General features: G+C 45.4%; 1 protein-coding gene across 2 annotated transcripts; it reads right to left on the bottom strand.

Moving 5' to 3' along the window:
• Positions 1 to 8,361: 8,361 nt before the first annotated feature.
• On the bottom strand, positions 8,362 to 24,020 carry UPF3B (UPF3B regulator of nonsense mediated mRNA decay). Of its 2 annotated transcripts, XM_030305694.1 has the most exons (11): positions 23,771 to 24,020; positions 22,730 to 22,836; positions 22,458 to 22,564; positions 18,696 to 18,794; positions 16,867 to 16,977; positions 15,818 to 15,861; positions 15,168 to 15,350; positions 14,728 to 14,766; positions 12,695 to 12,855; positions 12,062 to 12,362; positions 8,362 to 9,395 (listed from the first exon to the last, which is right to left on the bottom strand). In XM_030305694.1, the coding sequence occupies exons 1-11, from the start codon at positions 23,924 to 23,926 to the stop codon at positions 9,246 to 9,248; spliced, it is 1,458 nt and encodes a 485-aa protein (XP_030161554.1). In that variant the 5' UTR covers positions 23,927 to 24,020; the 3' UTR covers positions 8,362 to 9,245. The 2 variants fall into 2 exon arrangements, with proteins under 2 accessions (XP_030161554.1, XP_030161555.1); XM_030305695.1 differs by lacking the exon at positions 14,728 to 14,766 and having other exon boundaries at positions 23,771 to 24,019.
• Positions 24,021 to 25,367: the final 1,347 nt, after the last annotated feature.

Raw genomic sequence — 25,367 nt, forward strand, 5'->3', positions numbered from 1 at the left:
CCTAAAGCAATCTGACTGATGTCCTTTGGGATACACCAGGAGACCCCAGAGACCCTCAAAGGCCATGTGAGAACACGATGGAAGCTGGCCGGCCAACTGCAAACCAATCAGAGGCCTCAGGAGATTTAGAAAAAAATTTTTAGTTTATTTATTTTGAGAGAGGGCTAGCGTGAGCGGGGGAGGGGTAGAGAGAGGGAGAGACAAGAATCCCAAGCAGGGTCCGCCCTGTCAGTGCAGAGCCCCCCTCGGGGCGTCAGCTCACAAACTGTGAGATCAGGACCTGAGCGGAAAACCAAGAAGAGTTGGACGCTTAACCGACTGAGGCCCCCCCCCCCCCGCCAGGTGCCCCAGAGAGGCCTCAGGAGACACCAAACCCCGCCGATGCCCTGATCATCGTGACCTTGGACTTCTAGCCTCCGGAACTGTGACAAATTTCTGTCGTTTGAGCCACCCAGTCTGGCATTCTGTTACGGCAGCCCTGGCAGACTGATACGGGTGGGATCAGGACATGGGGAGACGGGGAGGAGGGCTTTCCAGCCAGAAGGAGCCGCACGCAGCCAGCCACAAGAGACAAGAGTCGAGGTGCGGTACATTCTGACTGGGCGGAGCCCTATTTGCCGGAGGCACATTTCAGGGACCAGAATGCCACCGAGCTGGGTCCCACAGGTGTCCGAAAGGACAGGGGCTGTGAAGAGGCTCCGGGATTGGCCATCATGGTGCTCCTTGGTGCCCGTGAAAGTTGGGCAGTATAGATGGGACGTGAGGAAGGTGGCAAGAAGGGAATAGAGTGGGGGGTGAGGTGGGGCAGGGCTTGAAGGGAGGAGATGCTCTGAGGACATTTGGGTGTGAAGGGAAGGAGACAAAGAAGGGCCGCGCGAGAGAGTGGTGAGCTCAAGAGTTGGTGGGTTTTGGTAGATCATGGAGAAGAAGATGGGAAGAAGAGAGAGTAACAATGCACGAAGACGCAGGTATAGTGGACAGTGTGGGGGGCTCGGCGGGCCTGCGGGGGCAGGCCGAAGGGCATCAGGAGAGGAGCTTCCCTGGACAAGAAAGACACGAAGAGAGAATGTTTTTTGTAAATTTAGTTCTTTTTTTTTTAATGCTTATTTATTTTTGAGAGAGACAGAGACAGAATGCGAGTGGGTTAGGGGCAGAGAGAGAGGGAGACATAGAATCAGAAGCAGGCTCCGGGCTCCGAGCTGTCAGCACAGAGCCCGACGCGGGGCTCGAACTCACAAACTGTGAAATCGTGACCTGAGCCGAAGTCGGACGCCCAACCGACTGAGCCACCCAGGCGCCCCTAGTTTTTAAATTATGTAAATATTTTACGTGGTTCCCTCCCTATCTAACCCTACATTTCCTGTCCTAGGCGTTTCCCCAACGGGAAGGGGAACAAATGTGCCTGCAGAGGTAGGTACTAGGTTGCTTGTAGCAGAATTATTTGTGAGAGCCCCAAGCTGGAAACTGTCCTAATCTATCGCCACGTGAGCAGATACACCGCGTGTTTCCCAAGGGCAGCAATACAGCAGCAGTTCTCAAAGTGTGACCCGTGGAATTCTGGGGGAGGTCATTGAGACCCTTTCAGAGGGTCTGCGAGGTCAACATGAGTTTTCTAATAATACAAAGACATCACTTGCTTCTTTTACTCTCGTGCTCTCATGAGCGTAGTGTGGCGTTTTCAAGGGGCTATGTAACTAGAATGACCTCCTTGCTCTGACAGACAATAGAATGTGTGCTTGTGTGTTTTTTATATTCCTGTTTTAGGGCACCTGGGTGGCTCAGTCATTAAGCATCTGACTTCAGCTCAGGTCACGATCTCACAGTTCGTAAGTTCAAGTCCCACATCTGCTGAGCTCGAGCCCAACTTTGGGTGAACGCGAGGCCCGCATCACATCGGGTGAGCCCTGCTTCTCTCTCTCTCTCCCTCTCTCTGCCCCTCCTGGGATTCTGTCTCTCTCTCTGCCCCTTGCTCCCTTGTGCCCGATCTCTCTCTCTCTCAAAAAAAAAAAAAAAATTCCTGTTTTACTTTCTAATACAGTATATATCTATCTACATAAACAGAGGTCCATGAGGTAAGTGGTCTTAAGGAGGCTTAAGACCAAAACATTTGCAAACTGCTCCTATCCAGCAGTGGAAATAAACAAACTACGACAAAACCACCATGGCACGGATGATCTCATCAACATCCACAAAAATGTGGTACAAACGAAGCCAGACAAGAGCACACATTCTGTGTGATTCCATTTACGTAAAGACCAAAACCAGGAGAACGCAATCTGTGCCACGGGAAGTCAGGACAGTGGCTATCTTTGGGGGCAGGGGACGCTGATCATACTCTTTTTCCGGATCTGGGTGCTGTTTGTATGGGTGTGTTTACTTTGTGAAAATGCATCTAGCCGTACCCTTCGGGATTACACGGTTTTCTGTATGGGTGTTATATTTCAGCGTAAAGTTAAAAGCACATTTATATGGGTCTACAGACAAAACTATGAATGAGGGGCACCTGGGTGGCTCAGTCGGTTGAACGTCCAACTTCGGCTCAGGTCATGATCTCACCGTTGGGGAGTTTGAGCCCCCCGCCCCCTCCCGACTCCCTAGGCTACGTTTACCCCATAGGTAATTTCCATTGTGTCTTTGGGAAATATCTGAGTATTTTCACTTTCATGTCATTTCAGATATTCATATATTTGTTCGAATAACCCCCACCCCTGCCTTCCTAGGACAAAAGCAGCCTGGTAGGTAGGAGAGAGAGCCAGTGAGGGGGGAGAGAAGGAGATGGGCGGGGCGCACAGCAGGTGGGTTGGAGTGGGGGGGGGGACTTGGTTGGGCTCACCAGCCCTCTGCAGGGAGTAACTCGGTGGAGGAAGCGGAATAAAGCCGAAGGCCCGCACCGTGTGCCGTACTGGGATCCAGGGCCCTGTCCTTGGCGGCAGGGCGTGGCCCACGTGCTGGGAGGGATGCGTGGGATGCTGGGAGTGCCCCCAGCCTGGGCAGTGGAAGGCCACGGAAAGGCCTTCAGAGAAGGGGCTGCTCGAGGGCAATCCTGATGAAGGAATAGGACGGGGCAGAGAAGGGGACGGAGGGAGGGCTTTCCAGGAAGAGGGAACTGTGTGTGTGCAAAGGGGCAGAGACCCCGAGCAGGTGTCCCGGGCCTCCCGGGGCAGGCCCGGGAGCCTGAGCTTCATCCTGGAGGCCAGCAATCTGCAACTTCTTGAGCAGAACAACTCTGCGTTTTTAAAAGGCATGGTCTATAGAGATCCACCCTTGACTCTTCTTCTCTTACCCCTCTGTTCTAATCTGCCGGCAAGCCCTGTTCGTGCTCTCCTCAACATCTAGAACAACATCTTCAACAGCTCTCTTCTCCAGCTAGAATCCACGCGCCCCCGCGGCCCCCAGCCTGGCCCAAGATACCACCATCCCCCACCTGAGTCATGACAAAAGCCTCCTAACTCTTCTGCCTTCTTTTGACCTTACCCCCTCCAGTCACTTCTCGGTACAGCAGCCAGAGTGATCCTGGTTTTGTTTTTTTGAGTAGTTTCTTTATTTTGACAGAGACGGTACGAGTGGGGGAGGAGCAGAGAACGAGGGGGAGAGAGAGAGAGAGAGAGAGAGAGGGAGAGAGAGAATCCCAAAGCAGGCTCTGCGCTGCCAGCAGAGAGAGCCCGATGCCTGGCTCAAACCCACCAAGCCGTGAGATCAGGACTTGGCGTGAAGCTGAAATCAAGAGTCGGACGCTCGACCGACTGAGCCACCCAGGCGCCCCTCCAATCAGGTTTTCACCTGTTCTGAAGATCACTCGTGACTTCTCTGTTGCCAAATCCTAGGTTAATGTCTCTGGTATGGTCTGATTGGACCCATCAGCAACATTTGTCTGAGTTGACTCCTCCTTGAAATACTCGGTTCGCTTGGCTCCCAGGACAGTACACTTGCTTGGTTTTCTTCCTCGTTCAGACCCTCTTTTCCTGGTTCTTTGTCGCGTGTCTAAATGCCTGAGGGCTCCAGACTTCACTCCTTGAATCTCTTCTCTTCCATCTATACTTACTCCCGTGGTGATCTTAATCCCATGGCTTCACATGTCCGAAACTGATAGCCCCCTGCACCACCGCACACATGCACACACGCACACACACGCGCACACACACACACACACACTTTTTCCTGCAGTTTCCTCCATCTCAATCCTTTCCTCATCCTCCCGGGTGCTTAAACAATCTTTGACTCTCTCACACCCCACATCTGGTCGGTCAGCAAATTCTGTGGGCTCTACCTACAAAATGTGCTCAGAATGTGATCACTTCTGACTACTTCTGCTGCTGCCATCCTGGTCCAGGCAACTGTCATTTCTCTACTAGATTACTGCGACAGCTTAAGGTCTCTTTGCCCTTCTTTCCTCTGTTTTGGTCTGTTTTCAACACAGCAGCCAGAGTGATCCTTTTATTTTTAAATATTAAGTCAGATTATATCACATCTCTGCTCAAAACTGTGTGGTGGTTCCTATAACATCTGGAAGAAAAGCCCAAGTCCTAACTATGACCTGTAAGATCTTGCCCCTGTGAGCTCTCTGACTTCACTCCATCCATTTTGGCTGCCCCCCACCTTGCTCACTCTACCCCAGCCATTATGGGGCCTCTTTGCCATTCCTGAGCAGGCCAGGCATGCTCCTGCCCCAGGGCCTTTTCACATGCTTTTTCTTTTGGAGGCTTCTACCTCGTGTCCTTCTCAAGTCTACTCAGAAGTCACCTTCTCATTTAGGACTTTCAACCCCCAACTGTGAACATCATATTACCTTTCCCTGATGTATTATTTCTGTCAGGTACCTGTCACTTTTTTTTTTTTAAAGAAACTGTAATTTTTTTTAAGTTTGAGAGAGAGCGTGTGAGCAAGTGGGGGAGGGGCAGAGAAGAGAGAGAGAGGGGCAGAGAGAGAGAGAGGGAGGAGAGAGAATCCCAGGCCAGGCTCTGCACTGACAGTGCGGAGCCTGATGCAGGGCTCAAGCTCAAAGTCACGAACTGTGAGATCGTGACCTGAGCCAAAATCAAGAGTCAGATGCTTAACCGACTGAGCCACCCAGGTGCCCCCACTTGTCACTTACTTTTTTTTTTTAATGTTTATTTTTGAGAAAGAGAGACACTGAGTGCGAGCGGGGGAAGGGACACAGAGAGAGGGAGACACAGAATCCGTAGCGGGCTCCAGGCTCTGAGCCGTTAGCACAGAGCCCGACGCGGGGCTCGAACTCATGGACCGTGAGATCATGACCTGAGCCGAAGTCCGACGCTCAACCGACTGAGCCACCCAGGCGCCCCATCAGAGTTTCTATACACCAGCAAAAGGCTACAAAACTCCTATTAACCTTTCTCCTGTGGAATTAAAGATAGCATCTGTGAATACCACAGAGAGTTAGATTTTCATTTACGAGCAGAGTTAAGTTACTACCTCAGGACTACCTTGTGTTTGCCTGCTGGGGAAAGGGGGGTGCGGTTCCCGATTCCGAGGGCATGAATGCCCAAAGCCACCCATTTGTCACTGCCCTGGAGATACCTATTCCCACTGCCCTCACCCCTTCAATTTTTCCTGCCTATTTCCCTTAGTATCACTTCTCTCCACGAGAGCAGCAAACTCCCAGTGGCTGTAAATATGAGGGCAGGGACCTTGTTCACTACCATCATCTTGGTGGCAAGCCCGTAGGTGTTCAATGAACGTTTAGATGTGTGAGCTGTCTCCATCCCGTCGTTATTTCCAAACAAATGAAACCTTTGTCCGAAGTAGGCAAAAGTGGATGCTTACTTTTCTCTTCTTGCAGCAGTTTGTTTTCATGAGGAACATGAAATTATGAGTTAGGAGGAAGTGTCCTCACCTCCTTCCTCCTGACACGAGAGCAAGGGGGCCAACTAGAGAAAGCAAGGTGCGCTGTGGAAAAGGAAGTCAAGATGGATTTGAAAAGCCGATTATTGGCAGGAGGGAGGGCCCTCCTGTCGTCTCACCTGTTGATCTGGTTTAGGGGTTTTCTCCAGCAACCCTCGGCAGCCGTGCTCTGGTCATTTCTAGCTGTTTCCTCCTACCACTGGACCATGGTCTCTCAAGGACAAGGACTCGAGTCCTTGAACCCCGGGGCCTGGCACACAGTCAGTGATTAGTAAATGTTGGCAAAAATGACTACGTACGTGAAGAAATTTAAGGGGCGTAGGGAAGTGTGGTTTACCAAGTTGGACTGGCAAGGCAAGTGGAAAAAAGAGGGAGGTGCTGATGTGAAAACAGCCTCCAGAGGCCTGGCAACCGGCCCCAGGCTGGGTCAGGAGGCAAGCGATGTGACTCAGGACTGATGGCCGATGGCCGCGGAGCATCGCTCCTCCTAAGGCCAGCTCTGCCACTGCCGCCCCGTTTTCACCTGCTTTCTCAGGAAACCTGCACTATTGATGGTCACTCCCCCCTGGGACTTCATCCTCTTTCTCGGGGCTTTCCTTGTGGCTTCTAAACATGCTTTAGGAGTTCTCATATTTAAAATAATCCTCCATTGGGGCGCCTGGGTGACTCAGGCGGTTAAGCGTCTGACTCTTGATCCCAGCTGAGGTCTTGATCCCAGGGTTGTGAGTTCAAGCCCTGCGGTGGGCTCCACGCTGGGCATTAGAGCCTACTTAAAAATAATAACAATAAAATAAGATAATCCTTCACCCACACCATTTACCTATCTCCATTTTTTCACTGCCAAACTTCCCTCTATGGTTTCCATTCTCAACCTAGTCTGGCTTCCATTCCCTGTAATTCCAGGTCATCAGTGATTCGTGGGTCACTGAACCCCGTGGCCTTTTTTCAGGCATCACGCTTGACCTTCCAGCAGCATCCAACCCTAATGGTCACTTCCCTCTCCTTCTTCACTCTTTTCTCTTGGGTTAGGTAATACCAGAGTCTTCTGGTTTTTCACCTACTCTCTGGCTACTCCTTTTCTGTCTTTGTAGATATTTTTAATGTTTATTTTCTACTTGTGTGAGAGAGAGCACGGGGGAGGGGCAGAGATTGGCGAGGGGCACAGGGAACCCCAAGCAGGCTCTGCACTGACAGCAGAGAGCCCAACGCGGGGCTCGAACTCACAAACTGTGAGATCCTGGCCTGAGCCGAAGTTCGACGCTCAACCGAGTGAGCCACCCGGGCGCCCCATGTAGATACTTCTTTTTCCTTAAACATTTTTTTAATGTTTATTTTTGGGAGCGAGCCGGGGAGGAGCAGAGAGCGAGGGAGACACAGAATCCGAAGCAGGCTCCAGGCTGCGAGCTGTCAGCACAGAGCCCGACGCGGGGCTGGAACTCACAAACCGTGAGATCATGACCTGAACTGAAGTCGGATGCTTCCCTGACTGAGCCACCCAGGCGCCCCATGTAGATACTTTTCCTTCCCTGTCACCTTCGCGTTCTTCAAGGCTGGGCCCTAGGTCTGCTTGTTCTTTCTTTACCGTCTCACCCTAAGTGACTAAATTTAGACCCATGCTTCAGCAATCACCTAAAAACAGATGAATTCCAGGGCCCCTGGGTGGCTCAGTCAGTTAAGCGTCCGACTTCGGCTCAGGTCATGATCTCGCGGTCTGTGGGTTCGAGCCCCGCGTCGGGCTCTGTGCTGACCGCTCAGAGCCTGGAGCCTGTTTCGGATTCTGTGTCTCCCTCTCTCTCTGACCCTCCCCTGTTCATGCTCTCTGTCTCAAAAATAAATAAATGTTAAAAAAAAATTAAAAAAAAAAACAACAGATGAATTCCAAACCTGTATCTCCAGCCCAAGTCTCTCCTCTGAGCTCCAAGGTCCATTTATCCAGCTGCCCCCATCTCTATTTCCTACACGCCACTCACCCCTCACTATAACATGGTTTCTGCCCCCATCAGTTCACCGGTGACCTCAATACCGCCAAGCGCAACGAGCACCTTTCTTGTCTTCCATCACCGCCACGCGGCACGGAACACCGGCAGCCACTCTCTCTGACGGTCTCCCTGCCCGTATTTGGGTGCTGTCTCCCAGTTGAGGAGCATTCCCTTCAGGGAACCTTTGATGGCTCCTCCTCTTTCCCTGCTTCTTGGGAAACTGCTTTCTCAAAGCCGAGGAGAACATGAAGCGGTGACTTCGGTAACGGCAGAGCGACGCCACCTCAGGGGAGGCTGGCAGGATGCCGTCCGGACATTCCGGTTCTTGAGGAACAAGAGTAGTGAACCATGATTTGATCTTGGTGGGCAAAGCAAAGGCCTAACGCTGGTGAAGGCAGAAGCGAATATCGCTCGTCCCCCTTCAAAATTCCCGAGAGGTGAATTCAGTATCAAAAGGCTCATCTCTCCAAATTAATAGCTAGTTAGTAAAGGTAATAAAAAAAACAAACAAACACTTAGCTTCATACTTGAGTGATATTGGTATTTATTGACATCAATGCAAAAAAGCTAGGACTAAAAGTAGCTATCTGACAGGAACAGAAATTGGTGCAGTTTCCTTCCCGGAGAGGGTATGCCCTCAGATCATCGGACCTAAGATAAAACAAAGACTGGATTGTCAAGAACCAAACACAGGTTAAATTTTACTCATTAATATCAAAATCGCTAAAGGCAAAAAGGAGAGGTTTAAAAATATTCTTGGCGCTAAGCTCACATAAGCAAATAAAAAACTACAACTAATCCCCAAACTTCAGGACCCAGGATATAGACACGACATAATTCAGTTTTTGCACAGGCGCAAACGTGTTATACCCTTCACTGTCCTTGTACTACAATTACATGCTCGTTGCGTCTACGCTACACGGTCAACAGTTATCACCAACAATGAATGTAATTAGATCTGAACAAGACTTCACAGTGACTCTGTTCCACTCGGATTCAGAAAAGTTCAATCCAGGGTTTGACCAAAACCTTTGATTACAGAACGAGCTGTCTTTTTTTTACCCTCCTCGGGTCGCACCTAATTAACTCCTCACTGGACATTTCCCGCCTGCAAACCGCACTGCGTGGCCCCTCCCTCATCTTTGACACTTTAAAATGACTTTGTAGGAACTGCATAAGAAAGTGAAATTGTATTTCCAACCTGAACCTGCAACCGGGCTCCTGCTCGGACGCAAAAAAAAGAACAACAAAAAAAAAAGAACGTACTCCTCTGCAGTGTACCTCACCAGCCCAGCGATCCCTTCCTCTGTCTCTATTCCTTTGCCCTGAAGGCACTTCTGGATTGCTTAATACGTGCTCTTTGGCTGCCTAGACAGTCAGGACACCTAAGGCCGTTTGGACTTATCACTCCTCTCCTCCTTCTTTCCTATGGCTAATACCACTTTCCTGCTTCTTTTCTAGCGCCACATCTCCAGACTTGGTGCCGTCATCAGGCGGACAGAGTCGGTTTCGGCTTCGAGCTCCTGGCTGGTAAAGCTGCATTGCCGGGCGATCCTAAAGTAAAATGAAATGTTAATGTCACAACATCGCCGCCAGACATTCCCAGGGGGTCTTCGGAGTCACGAATGATAGGTTGGTATGTACCCCGAAACAACCCCTACGAGGCCAGAAACGTGAGGGCACAGGACACGACAGTGTTGATGGTTAACTTGCTTTTAACCTCCCGCCTCCTTTCCCCTCTCTCCAAAGAAGAGCAACCATTTATTAAGTATTATTGTGTACGCTGAGGGTAAGTTTCCAATAAGTCTAATTTTTATAACCATCTCAAGATGAGCTGAATTAGCTTGAATTTTCTTTACTTCGAAACCTCAGCCATCGCCTGTCTCTCCTCCTCATCCGTAAACGGACTTTAACATTCGCTACCACATAGCAAAGTTTTAGGAGGAAAACCAAAATGAAGAAGGCAAAGCCTTGGGGCGCCTGCGTGGCTCAGTCGGTTAGGTGTCCGACTGGATTTCGGCTCAGGTCCTGATCTCACAGTTCGTGAGTTCTAGACCCACAGTAGACAAGCTATCAGCACACAGTCTGCTTGGGATTCTCTCTCTCTCTCTCTCTCTCTCTCTCTCAAATAAATAAAAACCTTAAAAAAAACAATGCAAAGTCTTAGTGAAGACCCCCCTGAAATTACGAGCTCATACCCCATGCAACTTGCCACAAAGCATGGTTATTTCTTAATTCACGTATGACAGTTTAACACCCCAGCTTGAGACTCTCTAGGTGGCTCTTTTGATCTCCAATTCCTAATAACCCTCAACAAAGTCATCATGTACCTCTCGGTTCAAGTCATGAGTGTGGTTTATGATAGTGTGATCCTGGAAAACTTAGATGTATAGGTCCTTTTTAGAACTCAACAAAAAGATTACATGAGCCTTCCTTACCCTTTCTCCCTAGCGTCTGAAAGCTAGCCTTAAAGCATTAGTCTCAACTGAATAATTCCAGCAAAATGTCTCAATATTTTTATAAGATGAGATGTTAAAACAGACAAAGATTCCTGCACAGTATTTGAAGAAACGGATGATGGGGCTCCCGCTGTGCAAAGATGGGACAATTTAAACGTCAACAAGGATGATAACTGATAAAACCAAGTTGGAATCCATCAAATATTTCTAAATCCACAAGTTCTTATGACAAGGCAAAACTCACAGATGACCTAGAAGTTGCTGGGACCCCAACTCATTACTCTGAATGCCGGTGCATAAAGGGAAAGGATCAAGTGTCTATCTTGCCTTTCCTGGATACACTGAATTTCAGGCTAAAAATGTTTAGAATACATGGGTCAGGCTTACAATACCTGAACCTACCGATTGGTTGTTTGTTCAATTTCTTCACCCTGAGAAATTTTAAATCTATAGAAATGTTGCAAAACCTGCATAGTGAACACCTAGTACCCTTCTCCTGGATTCGCAATTATGAACGTTTTGTCATGTGCTATTTCAGCCTCTAGTACGTATTGTTTTCCATTTAAGTTGCACACATCATGACCCTTCATCCCTAAATATTTCAGCTTGTATACCCTAAGAACAAGGACATCCTATTCCATAACCACAATGCAATTGCTATGTATTGATCATAGCATTACACTAACGGGGCGCCCGGGCATCACACGTTTCCTGACACCATACGATAGGAAGTACACAACACCCGTCTATGAAGTATTCTTTTTTTTTTTTTAATTATCTTATTTTTAAGTAACCTCTATATGCAACACGGGGCTCGAACCCACAACCCCGAGATCAAGAGTCGCATGCTCTACCGACCGAGCCAGCCAGGCGCCCCTCCATCTATGAAGTGTTCTCGCCAAAAATTGAGCCTGAGTGTATTCAGGCCTGTGGGTGAGGAGCCGCCTGTTTTCATGAACAGAGTGCGGCACACAGCCGTACTCACTCTTTTCATATTATCTATACCTGCTTTCCTACGGAGCTTAGTGGTTGTGATAGAGACCATATGGCCCATAAGGCCTACACTGCTTACCATCTGGCCCTTTACAGAAAAAAAATCGGCCGACCCCTGTTTTTCAAGATAGAACTACCAGTTTTCAAGGAAACGTAGAAGATAGACCATTTAGAGCTGAGAGTTCCACAGGACAAAGTGGTTTCTGCAGCAAATAAAGGGCAGGAAAACAAAAGGAGGGGGGATTGTTTAGGTTAAAAGAGACCTAAGGATACAATACAATTGGTGGACCTTGCTTGGAGCCTATCAAGAAGTTACTAATGAGGCGATTGGGAAAAACGCAGTAGGTAGGGCGCTGAGGACTTACTAGTGTGTGTTGGGGGGGTGGGGTTGGTGTGAAAACGCTACCGGGTTCTATGAAGAAAAAGAATCTCTGTCTCTAATATCGACGTATTTAAAGAAGAAATTCTGTGTCTAGGATCTGCTTGAAAAGCATCAGTAGGGGCAGGGATGGGGTAGAGTAGAAAGCTTGGCCGGGAGCCGGTAACTGCTGAAGCGTGTGTCTTGTTCTTCTCTGTTCTACTTTTGTGTGTGTCTGAAATGCCTACAAGAAGTTAATCAAAGGACCGCACCGAGACCGAAAAAAGGTTGCAGACAGTTAAAGATCCCCTGTAAAAAGTCTGCCACACACAGCGAGCTGGCCCTCGCCTCTACACGTGCGAGAGGAGAGCAAAAGTCCTCATGGAAACAAACAGAACAAAAAGCACCACCTTGTTTCTTATGCGATCTCTCTTAACCACTTCCTCTTTCTTTTCAGTTTTTTCGGAGCTGCCTACGGATTCGGTACTTTCCGGCTTCTTTCCTTTGTCCCGAACCGCTTCTTTCTCTTTTTTCATTTCCTCTTCCTTCCTCTTAAAAGCCTTCTCCTTCTCATATCGCTCCTTCTGCCTGCGGCGCTCCTCTTCCTGCCGCTTCAGCCTCTCCCTCTCCCGCAGGAGGCGCTCTTGGTCCCGCTCGTAGTCCCGCTCCCGCTCCCGCTCCCGGTAGTCTCGGCCGCCCTCGTCTTCCGGCCTGCGAGGGGAACAGATCTCAGATGGCACCTCCAAACGCCGCCTGCTCCCTGTGGCCTGCTCCCGTGCACGGAGGCGCTCCGGTTAGGACGCGGCCACGACAGGTGACCTTGTGCTTTTGGAGCAGGGTGAAAAAACGCGAGCGTTTTGAAAACCAGTAACAAAACCCCTAAGTTCGTTCGCCCAGACTAAGATGCTAGAATATCTGAAACCTTTCCTCCTCATCCCCTGCACTCCCGCCCCCCTTCGGGCACCAGCCAGGACACAGCGGTAAAACTGACACGTTGAAACAGGCTGAAAACGGAGTGTCCCAAGGAGCCCTCGGCCACTGACCTCTTAGGCTTTTCGTCTTTAGGCTCGCCGTCAGAGCGCTTGGGCAGTGTACAACTTTGCCCGCTGGCTCTTTCATCGTTCAGATTCTCTTTGTCTAGTTTCTTGGCTTTTTCTCTTTTGTCTAATTCTTTTTCATCTCCCTTTTCTGGCTTCTTGAGTAGCTTTAAAGAGAACAAACGTATTCTTATTTTCAAGGGTGGGACATTCTCTTCTGATTCTACCCGAGAAAACAATATTCCAAGTGATTTAAATTTAGGCTATAGGAGGCCTTTTTCTGCAGCTACTCTTAAACTTCCAGGTTAAGAACTAGCGCACGGAGAGCAGTAATTGACTAAAAGGAGGCTATGAACGTGGAAAGTGTTATCCACTCCAGGTGGTTTAATCACTTGTGGCAATAGGATCAAGACTCCTTTGGCTTGAAATGGGTCAACCTTTTAGTGAAACAGTGCACACTTCCAAGTATGCCTTCTGTAGCCAGCTAGCATACTGATGTAACTTGATGGGAAAATAGGCCACAAATCGAAGATGCCGGGCAGATCATTACTGTTGGACAGTAATGTTGGACAGCCGTTTGCCTGTCGTGCTTGGAGTGACCGATACCTTTGTCACCAAAGGAGGGATCCATTGCAAGAATAATTCTGCCTTGAGCCTGAGAATAACACACTTATGATGGTACGATCAGACATAATTTTCATCATTTGATTTAAAAATCCAAAGGCCTCACAGAACGGTGAGGTTCCGTCTCTACGGAGTAGGAACTCTGCTCAATGTCACATATATATACATACACATGCATATATATGACACACATACATATGACAAAATGCAGTTCTAAAATAAACGTGCCTTACGAAGTCCAAATTGCTAACAAAACAGTCTCTTTCTCCCATCGCTGCCACAGACCTCTCTAGAATATCCCCAAGTGTTGGATATTCAGAGTGATTCTTAGGCAGAATAGAAGAATTTCGAGTCTCAGAGCGAAGGCATCATACAAAGGTTCATCTCAGGGTGAAGGCATCACACGAGTCAGCAAGCAAGAGGCAAAGCACCACAAGAAAGACTTGAGCATGAAGGCCTGCAGCACGTAGCCACGGCAAATGGCCAGTCCACACTGGACGCTACGGAGCATCGATGTAGTGAGGATACCATGTGCAGGTTTCATTGGAAGTGTTCTTATTTTTTCTAATGAACATCTTCGTTAGAAGCCAGGATGTTCATTACTCTATTAAGAACAATCGTGAAAGTTTCTAGTGTGGCTGGCTCAACCTTCTGCCTTGCTGATAGGAACAGCAAGTCAGGTCACTTGTGCCACGGCAGACAGAGAGAGAGAGATCGCTGGAAAGAATTAAGGTGGGAATCTCCCCACCCTGCTGCCCAAGCTCCTTATCGCCTGTAATGAGCCCAGGAGAGGCTTGGGGGAACACGCTCTGGCCATAAACTGCTTCATTTTGAGGAGGTAAGAGGAGGAGACCCTGCCACCATCTCCGTGAGATTTTCCCTTTCTCTGAAGGACTAGGCAGTACTTCCCCAGGAAGTTTGCTGGAAGAGCTGCCTCAGCCATGCCCTCAGAAGGGAAGCGGTAAGGCTGGGAGCTTTCTACAAGCTCGCCTCTTCCTAGGTGCGATGCGTTCATCACAATCAGCTGCTCCCAGATCCCCAGGCAGATGAGAGACGGTAACGGGGAGAATCATGTGAAAGGGAAGCGTGTAACACAGGCTATATTTATCCCTAATACTCCCACAAGGCAGCCCGTTAGGAGAGGCATATGGAAAGAAAGAGCGATTTAGGCATGGTTGTCCTCTAGCCGTAGATTGTTAAAGCTTCCGGGGACCCAGCAGAGCATCAGGAAGTCATTGGGGCTTCCTTCTAAGGTAGGAATTGAAAATGGCTCAGATTTCAAGAAGACTCAAGTCAGTTGGAAGGAGTTTTCTACAGGTATCACTACCACCACCACCAAAAGGACTTATTATGAACTAAGACCTGTGTGTGTGACATGATACTAGGTGCTCTGTATCATGTACTTGGGTCCTTACATTTTTCTGATTCACAGCTTGTAACAGAAACCTGTGTACCTGAAGACAGTGGAAAACAAACAGATGAGGCAACTTCATGTATCAAATATGAAGGAAAAGCTGAATAAAACCCGTAATTCATGCCAGCCAGCCCTAAGCCCTTACTTATGAAGAACTGAGAATAATAATCCAAACATTGAACATTTTCTGTGATAAAAATAACAGATCTTCATGAAAAAATATCATGTAAATTACTTAATTCTTTTAGATTATCTTGAATTTTTAAAAACAATACCATTCGCATCATAGGAAGGATTTCTATTGGTTCACCTCCTCCCCCCCCCACAAAGACAAAAACAAATTAAAAAAAATTATGTTTACAACAGCACAAGATGCATGCATATTTAAAGAAGTACATGCAATTTTTAGCAACATGCAGTCAGCTCACATCATTTTCATACCTTTATCTTTGGTTCGTCCTTTAATTTGTCCCTTTCTGGAACTCTGTCTATCTTCTTTAGCTTTTCTATATCTTTCCTTTTTCGTTTTTCTTCTTCCTTCCACTTCCTCCTCTCTTCTTCTCTTTGTCTTTTTCTTTCTATTTCTCGCCTCCTTCTTTCTTCTCTTTTTTCTTCTCTCATTCTCTGGAAAGAAACATCCACATAAGCCTTCAAACAAGGTAATCATCACCAAAAACCTAATCCAAAAGTTATGGTGGGCACCCACTAGACGGGACTGTCTTTCCTTCCTACTTTCTACCTCTTTAACCCCCTCGCCACCCCACTGAGAATCTGAGAATAAAGACCAGGGCCTGCCAGTATCAGAATCTCCCCACTGTTGCCATGCCGTATCTCCAGAGGCTTTTAGGAAACCAAGGGAGTGTCTCTGGAATAAGCTAAAGACCGTCTGGGTTTGCAGAGTGCATCCTTGGCCTAACAACACGAAGGAGAGGGCCAGAGAGTGAGGCCAATGAGCCACATCTTTCAAAGAATCATGGTAGAAAAGGTAGCTGTTTCTCCGCTAGGATCCCAATTCAATGCTCGTATGCTTATGGACTACGAACTAGTGAAAATATAAAGTATCGAGAGAACTATAAAAACAAAAGGTTTACCTGCTTGTTTTTCAGGAAGCTCAAAAGTGGGGTTGTCTTTTTAGCTACATAAATGTAAACAGATTATTAATAATACTTATCAACCCCTAGAAAGGATTCCATTTTCTGACATTCCCTGCCAACCACCCAAGGTGGGAAAACTGTACCCCTTAAAACAGTTCACGAGTACATTATCAGAAAAGAGTTTTACAGTAGTTTACTTCAATTCTGAAGGTCTGAAATACATTTTTCAAAAGTGAAGAAATCCGAATTCAAGCAGTTTTTTAATGGACTAATTCCCAGTGTCAGTGAGAATTAAGTGCAAAGGATAGTCTCTTGTTTCAGACGGCAATATAAATTTGTTCAACTGGGAAGAAACTGGGGGAAGGCGCTAAAAATATCTCATCATTTTGTCCCCATAATTCCACTTCCAGGAATTTATTCTAAGGAAATTATCAGAGATGGGCTTAGACTCTGCATCCATTAATAAGATCCATTTTAGAAAGATAATTTAATTTCCAATATCCTGAACAATGCTATCTAGCCTTGTAGTTAGCATTTTTGAAAGCCTACTTCCTTTGGATAAATTCCTAGGAGTGGAAATCCTGGGTCAGGGGCTATGCTTATGTTTGGAGCTGAGAGAGGAGTGACAATTTACTGCTAGGGCCAACGTCCAAACTAGAATTTCTCAAGGAGTTTTCAATTTGGCAGTAACGGACTTCATTTTTTGACATTTTCAGTTCACATGTTTTTCAGGAACGTGAGCTGCTTGTTACCAGAAAATACCAATTGATCTTCAAAGGCTTGCCGACGTCAAAACGTCCCATGCGTCTTCAAACTTTTTCTACTTATATTTATATGGCATTAAAATAGGTCACGGAGCATTTTCCCCATCTTATCAATGCATTTACATAATCCTGTGAGGCAGGTATTATCGTCTGCACTTTATAGCACAGAGGCTCAGAGAAGTTAGGGCCTTCCCCCTGGTCACACAGCTAGCAAGTGACAGAAGTAGGAGTCAGGTCTTCTGATGAAAAAGCCGTTGCCCTTAATTCCTGTTGCCCACTTACCTATTAATTCTCTATTTTTTGCTTCTATTTCCTCTAGCAGTGTCTCTGGAGTAGATGTCATTTTCTCATTATCTGCAGCATAACTTTCCAAAAATTTCCTATATTCTGGATCTAAATAATTGTTTCGGTAAACAGAAAATATAGCAGACTTTAAAAAAAAACTTTCTACATCATGGAAGATTAAAAATAAACCTAAACATACCCACTAGACCATTCAGGGCTTTATTGGCCTATTACTCTCGGAATTCTTACTCCCTATACTCACTCAAGTCAGGGATAAGCAGACACCACACGTTGTAACAGAACCTCCAGGCATGTTAAGTAGTTTGCTTTTAAAAGTTACTGTCCACCTCATCCAGACTCACACTTACGTGAGAACTGCAAGTTGTCGTTATGGGACCTTCCCAGTATTACAGATGGCACGTAAGCAATTCCTGTATGGGCATACCTCACTTTAAGTAAACCCAACACGGGGCGCCTGGGTGGCTCAGTCGGTTAAGCGGCTGGCTTCGGCTCAGGTCACGACCTCACCGTTCCCGAGCTCGAGCCCCGCATCGGGCTCTGTGCTGACAGCTCGGAGCCTGTTTCAGATTCTGTTGCCTCCCTCTCTGTCTCTGCCCCTCCCCTGCTCGTGCTCTGTGTCTCTCAAAAATAAATACACATTAAGTAAACCCAACATATTGAGGGGGGATGTCCTAGATGTTGCACTGGAGCTGATGATTCCTGGAGTTTTCTCGACGCATCTGACATCAGAAAGGGTAACACATTGGCGTCATCCCATTGCTGGTATTTGGAGTTTCTGCGCACTGTGGGGCATGTCACTTGATCTAGTCTTCCAGATCCGAATCTATGATATAATCAGTCACTAGCTGTGTGTTGAATCTTTTCTGTGTTTTCTTTATAATACCCACTCTAATAATAAGTAATGGAAATCAAACTAGAGGATTCCAAAATATCAGATACAAAACGTTACAGCTAAGTCTGTATCCAACATAACATTACACAGAGCTCAAAATCTGGATCCAGTTTACCTTACGTGGCAATTATTCCAGTTTTGCGGTTCCCGTATTCCAGTTCAATGTAATTACTATGTGTGCAGTTAACTGCATATGCAAAGCCCAGGAAAATAGGACTAGCCACTTCCACTACTTTAGGTTATGTTCCTCAAGGATAGAAAATTTTCCATCCCAGCTCTCGATGATAAACCTTCCCTCTCTATAAAAATGGAAATCAAAAGAAATAAATAAGGGGCGCCTGGGTGGCTCAGTCGGTTGAGCGTCCGACTTCGGCTCAGGTCATGATCTCACGGCTCGTGGGTTCGAGCCCCATGTCAGGCTCTGTGCTGTCAGCTCAGAGCCTGGAGCCTGCTTCAGATTCTGGGTCTCTGTCCCTCTCTGCCCCTCTCCCACTCATGCTGTCTCTCTCTGTCTCTCAAAAATAAAAATAAACGTTAAAAAAATAAATAAATAAATAATCATCATCATAAAATACATTGAGACCTCAAAGAGTTGTACTTTGATACATCTGATTTTTCACCATTGTCTTCCAGTCAACAAGCCAAAGGTAATTTACTGCTCGACAGTCAATGCTATATTGCTTGATGGTGAAGGAATGAGATGGCACCAGCCAGAGTGGGAACTCTACAGGAAACCCACTTCTATTCCGACAATTAAGCAAAGCTTTCACCAGTGAAATTACATTTCTCACAAACTTTATTCTGTGTGTTTTCCTATTTGAAAGACTGGAATCCAATTAATTCCCACAAAGGTAGTAATTTTTTTTAAAAAAACCCAGGGCAATAGCATTACATAACTAGAGCTATACTGTACCATCATCGATAGTCCCAACTTTGGTATCTCTTTTCTTAGTCTTCTTTTTTGCAGCTTTTTGAAAAGGTGCAAATTCTACTATGGCAGGATATTCCTGACCTGTTTAGAAAAAAATACCACACTTGCTATAACAACAAAAAAGCCAAAAGTGGATACAAGAGAGTCAACCCACCATTCTCTAGGCCTCCTTTGACAGCAGTCAACTGAATAGGGCCCCTCAATGGGAATGAATCACAAGGGCACAAATCACATGGGCACAACTAACATCAGTATGTTACCAAAGGAGCCCCAATTTCACACTGATAACATAACGAAAAGATATGGCAGGGAAGTAAAATAATCATTTAACTTCAACTTTTAAAGTGTGATATTTTGATATGAGGGGGGAAAAATCTATAAATCAATGTTCGTTTAAAACATACATCAGAGGGGCGCGTGGGTGGCTTAGTCGGTTCAGCGTCCGACTTTGGCTCAGGTCATGATCTCACAGCTCGTGAGTTCAGGCCCTGCATTGGGCTCTGTGCCGACAGCTTGGAGCCTGGGGCCTGCTTCGGATTCTGCTCCTTCCCCTCGTGCTCTCTCAAAAAAGAAACATTTAAAAATGTTTTTTAAAATACATCAGGAATCTCTAGAATAGGCAAATCTGGAGAGATACAAAGAAGATTAGTGGCCACCTAGAGCTGGGGCATAGTTGGGGGAGAATGGAGAGTGAGAGCTAATGAATACGGGGTTTCTCTTTGGAGAGCGAAATGTATTCTAAGATCAGATTGTGGTGATGGCTGTACAACTCTGTGAATATACTAAAACCCACTGAACTGTATACTTTAAGAGGGTGAATTTTACGGCATATGAATTATAGCTCAATAAAGCTGTTATAAAAAATATGCCAGGAGACACCAAAAGCACAGTCAATAAAAGTGAAAAATCAATAATTGAACTACATCAAAATTAAAAACTTTTGTTTATCTAAGGGACAACAGAGTACAAAGACAACCCATAGAATGGGAGAAAATATTTGTAAATCATACATCTGATAAGGGGTCAATATATACAAAATATATAAATAACTCCTACAACTCCCCAGCAACAAAAAACCCAATTGAAAAATGTTCAAAGGACTTGAATAGACATTTCTACAGAGGTGATATATAAATGGCTAACAAGCATATGAAAAGAATAAAATATTACCACACTAATCATTAGGGAAATGCAAATCAAAACCACAATGAGCGATCACCTCACACCCATTAGAAAGGTAGCTACTAAAGGAAAAAAAAAAAACAAACCACAGAGAATAACAAGTGTTGACGAAGACATGAAGAAATTAGAACCCTCGTGCATTACTGGTAGGAACACAAAATGGTGCGGTTGTTATGGAAACCAATATGGTGGCTCCTCCAAAGAATTAAAACTAGAATTACCATATGACCCAGCAACTCCACCTTCAGGTATATATTCAGAAGAAGTGAAAGCAGAGACTTGCGTAGATATTTGTACACCCACGTTCATGGGAGCATTATTCACAATAGCCAAAAGGTGGGAGCAACCCAAATGTCCTCCAACAGAGAAATGGTTAAGCAAAATGTAGTATAGACATACAATGGAATATTACTTAGGCTTAAAAAGGAGTTTCTGACCCACCCTACATGGCTCAACCTTGAGAACATTATGCTAAATAAACAAGCCAATCACAGAAAGTCAGACACTATGTGGTTCCACTCATATGAGGTACCTAGAATGGCCAACTTTATGGAGACAGAATGATGGCTCATAGAGGTAGAATGGTAGTTGCCAGAGGCTGGGGGGAGGAAGAAATGGGGATTTATTGTTTAATGGGTATAGAGTTCCAGTCCTGCAAGATAAACAGGTTCTAGGAATTGGTTGCACAGTGTGAATGTATTCAACTGAACTGTAGAATTCAAATGGTTAAGATGGTAAATTTTGTGTATTTTACCACAATTTTTAAAAAATGTGTACAAAAAAAAAAGGAATGAGGTAATGATTATAGGCTACAACATGGATGAACCTTGCAAACATGTTAAGTAAAAGAAGCAGTCACAAAGGCTACATATTGTATAAATCTGTTTCTAGGAAATATCTACAGGAGGAGGAAGGGGAGATGACTAATGGTTATAGGATCCTTTTTGGAGTAATAAAAACATTCTGGAATTACATCGTGGTGATGGTTGTACAACTTTGTGAATATACTAAAAACCATGGAATTTTATGGTATGTGAATTGTATCTCAGTAAAAAAATACCCAAGTGACTGCTGGAAAAAGAAAATACACCAGACCCCTGTTATAGAATGATGTCATAAAGGATATAAAATACTATCATTGGCATGTAGACATAAGCCAGAATAGAATAAATATAAATGACCAGAAGGCATCACAAAGAAGTCAGGGAGGAAGCATGGTTTTGGAAATCCTACTGAATACAGAATCAGATTAGTTTATTAACTGATATATTTGAGAAGGAATAAATAAATCAGACTAAAGCAGAAGGAATTGTGGAAGAGAGGCTGAAAAATCAAAAAAACAAACCAAAACCCCAGAAGTGAGGCCAACCTATGAAGGACCCTGACTACCAGGCTATGGAATTTGGACCCCCCCCCCCCCCCGCCCCCGTAACTGCTGTCTTAAATCACTATTTTCAAAAACATTAATTTCATGGCAGTGTAACAGACTGAACTTATACAGAAATGAAAAAAAAGGAAAATTCTGTAAGTTTAGAGACAATGGGTTGTCTAAGCGTTGGGAGGCAAGGACACAGTGTGAAAAGTATTAATAAGTAGATGAACGAGACATTAAAAAATAAACTGGAAAAATTCATCACTTGTTTAAATATAAGGGATAAAAAAGAGAGGAAAAAAGTTAAACATAACTCAGGTTTCCAGGAAAACACTGCTATCTAGTGGAATAAAGTTGGGGGTGGAGAAGTAAGTGGTTTCAGGGGTCTGTGGGGGCATGGGGATTAATAAAATCTGGTGAAACACAGTGGAAATCCTTCAACTTTTCCTGGCATATTCCCTCACAAAGATTTCATTTTTACCAACTCTGAAGTAATACTGAAAAACAGTCCAACAAAAAGATACTTTGTTTGCCTATAATAGTTACAAAGACAAAAAAGGTAAGTGGGAAATAGCAGCTTGGATATCCTCTAGGTACAATGTTACAAGTGGCAGATAATAAAGAGAGAGTTCAGGCAGAAGTTTTTCTTCCCTATAGAATCCTGGATACAAGGTGGGAGATCATGAAGTTGGATGTTTTAAGCACAAATACGAATCGGAACGTTGGACAGTGTTCCCAACTGGGAATTACTGGCTTAAAGGATTTAACCTAAATCGATCAATGTTGGTCCTTGAAGTGAGATGACAAGTAAATATTTAAAATTTGTTGTACAAGTTTAAAGAGCCGTTTATCAGTATTGCTGTTGAAGCTGGTAAATAGTCAAAACAACAGATCGCCTAATCCAGGGCGAAAAAAATTGGCCACAGGAAGAGAAAACAGTGGCAATTTCATTCAGTCGGTCAAACTACAGAAATAACAGGTTAATAAAAATATCCAAGGGCTGTGAAAAGTCACACATCTATTTATAAGACTGCAATAAGCTTAGTAAATGTGTAAAACTCTTTAGATGCTGCACATTTTATCACCGAGTTTTAGAAAAGCTATGAAGGCACTGAGAAAACACTGTGATACACACATTGTCTTAAACATACAAATGACAAAGAAACTCCCCTTCAGTTACAAGGACTCACCTTTATTGTCAAGGAATACATAACCATCAAAGCGATCCCTGAACAAAATAATGTCCTCTTGGTTTTTAAAGTTGATGTATGCTCTGGCATACATATGAGGATACAGACTGCAGAGAGGAAAGCAATTATGTAAATGTGCTTGCAGGTGTCTGAATTACAAGTATGCATATATTAAAGAGACAGGCTCAAAAATCAAATGGAAACAGTAGGGTAAAAAAGAATGAAAGAAAAATTTTCATTTACCCCCGCCCTCTTTTATTTATTCATTTTACCTAGTATCATTAGAAAAAAACTCAAAATAATCATGCTCCGGCATAGGCTGAAGATGTTCCTGAAGCTGCTCCTTGGTCAAAGTGGGAGGTAATCTCCGAATGACCACCTTAAGAAACGAACAAGGAAAATAAAATTAGTACAAATCCATTTCCTGTCATACCTGAAAGAATCACCAGCCCTGAAAAAAAGTTGGTCTTTAAAGGATGAGCTCACATATTAAAAACCCAGCAGAAAATTATTCTAACGTTCAGAATTAGTCAAGACCAATCGTAACGCTTTGTTTTTGTTTTGTTTTGTTGTTTTTTACAAACTCTTAGAAATAAGAACAGCAGAGAACAAGGAAAATCTTAGGTTCTGTTAAACAGAACCCAGCCGTTTACCAGGTTTTTGCATCATTTTCTATCACCCATTTTTCGACAGATGTAGTAACAAGAAATTAATAGGCCAATCCTGGTCTTTTGTGGGTACCACGAACATTTGATTTATGATCCCCTTACCACAGCCAACATATCCTAAAACAGAATCCTTCCTCATTCAGCATAGAGAATTCAAAACGCTAAGGAATACCAAAAGTTCCTTATTGCTCCCAAAATAAGATGAACCCGCCCCGCCCCCCCCTCGACCATGAATCCCCCCACTCCCGCTCAACTCGCCTCCATTACTACTCTGATCACAAACTACTCCCACCCCCGATGGCCCCTTCACTATTTAATAATCCACCCCCCCACCCCCACCCCCATTAACCTTCTAATTCCTCATTCTCTTTACTATCGATCCCTCTTGCACTCTTCTCACAGCTCGGATCTCCACCTTCTCATCTAGGAATCCCTCCCTTTTCCTTCACTCGTACCCCGGGGCTTGGCCGACAGGGGCTCCCTCGATCTCGGGCGAGTAGGTGAAGACTAGGTGACGTGATTTTCACTCAGGTAAAGAAACAGAGGGGCAGACTGGGAGGGGAAAGAGAGCGGCCCCACTCCCAACCATCCTCGCGGGTGGCGGACCCGTCCCGCCCTCTCCCGGGCCAACAGCCGGCCAGGCACCTTGCTCAGCGCCTCCTTCTTCTCCTTATTTCGATCCTGCTTATCTTCCCCTTTGGCGCTGTCCCCCGAAGCTCCACCGCTGCTGCCCGTGGCCCCCGGGGGAGTCAACAGGGTTACTCGTTTCTCTTTAGGCCTGTGATCCTTCTCCTCCTTCATGGCCACGGCTTCGCTCCTGAGAACCGCAGCTCGGCCTAAACGCCGCTACGCCGGGCACCTACGACGCCCGGCCCACTCCCGTCTAGCTCCGCCCCCAACAAACGCCCCTAGTGATAAACCAGGCCCCGCGTTCCATTGGGCCCGGCCAGGATCTCGCGAGACTTCAGGGCGCCAGGCTTCCTTTGATAGAAAGGTCTTAGCACCTGGTCTTAACTTCCCGCCGGCGGAAGGTCCGCACAGCCCAATCCCCTGGTGGCTCAGACTCCCTCGGGGCCGCTCTTCGCACGTCATTAGCAACGCCGCCATCTTGGCTAGAACGACTCTTTCGAGGACTACAAATCCCGGCATACAACGCAGCTAGCTCCTCCTAGCCAGGCGTCTGGAGCCACAGATGGGTCAGTATTCCTATCTGTAAGTAAGTGGAATCCTTACTCTTGAAAGTTTAGTGTTTTTCAGGTCAAAAGATAGGTTCTGCAGGCTTCGTTTTCCTCAAGTAGCCCAATGTTATCCAAAGTTTATCTCACTGGGGGAGCGACTTGTGTTTTCTTTTTTTAGACTCGTATTTTCTATTATTCATTCTAAAGTGTACTCTGAGCAACTTTGGAATTTCCTTTCCTTACCTTGATTAGGATTCACAGATACTTAATGAACACTCACCGTTCACTGGTATTTAAAGGACTAATATGACCAAAATGTATGAGATTTGTTTCCCTTATCCTTTTTTAAGTAAAAGAATTCTCTCATGCTTCATGAGGAGAAAATAAAATAAAACCCCCTTGCTTTACATGGGATTACCCTTTCTCCCGCTTTGAAAAAGGTCAATTATTCGCTTTTTATAATAGCCCCAAACTGGAGACGATCCAAATGTCTGCCAACTGGCGAACGAGCAAACAAAATGTGGCACATCCACAGAATGAAATAATACTCAACAGTGAAAATGAACTGATAACGTCTGTCAACATGAATGAATCGCAGAATGATTATGCTCAGTGAAAAGACCCAGACGCAAAGAGAGTACAGGCTGTACGATCTCATTTATCGGAAATTTTAGGAAAGGTAAAACTATAGTGCCAGATGGCAGATCAATGATTGCTTGGGGATAGGGGTAGGGAGAAAGGACTGACCACAGAGAGACCCCAGGAAACATTTTGGAGTGATGAAAATGCTCTTTATCATGATTGTGCTGATGGTTACATGACTGCACGCATTTGTGTAAACTCGTTTAATTGTACACTTAAAATTGGCGGATATTATTTTCAGTAAGTGAAACTTCAATAAAGTTCAGCCCCCTCCAAATTTAAAAAAAATGCAAAATTTGAAAAATTTGAAATGCTCCCTAAATGAGAGAGCAATTGTATCTCATGAAACCAAAGATACCATTGACTCTAAGACCACCATTATTTTTTTTTTTACATTTTTATTTATTTTTGAGAGACAGAGA

Source organism: Lynx canadensis, chromosome X (assembly GCF_007474595.2).
Source record: "Lynx canadensis isolate LIC74 chromosome X, mLynCan4.pri.v2, whole genome shotgun sequence".
In the NCBI taxonomy this organism is placed as follows: Eukaryota; Metazoa; Chordata; class Mammalia; order Carnivora; family Felidae; genus Lynx; species Lynx canadensis.

What these genes read in the sequence shown, in the direction of transcription:
- UPF3B (XM_030305694.1), bottom strand. Translation starts at nt 23,926, where the DNA reads ATGAAGGAGGAGAAGGATCACAGGCCTAAAGAGAAACGAGTAACCCTG. An exon ending in TTTTTTTCTAATGATACTAG is followed by an intron (nt 22,565 to 22,729) that starts GTAAAATGAATA and finishes TCCTCTCTGCAG; the next exon opens with TCTGTATCCTCATATGTATG. An exon ending in AAGCTGTGAATCAGAAAAAT is followed by an intron (nt 12,856 to 14,727) that starts GTAAGGACCCAA and finishes TTCTCTTTAAAG; the next exon opens with CTACTCAAGAAGCCAGAAAA.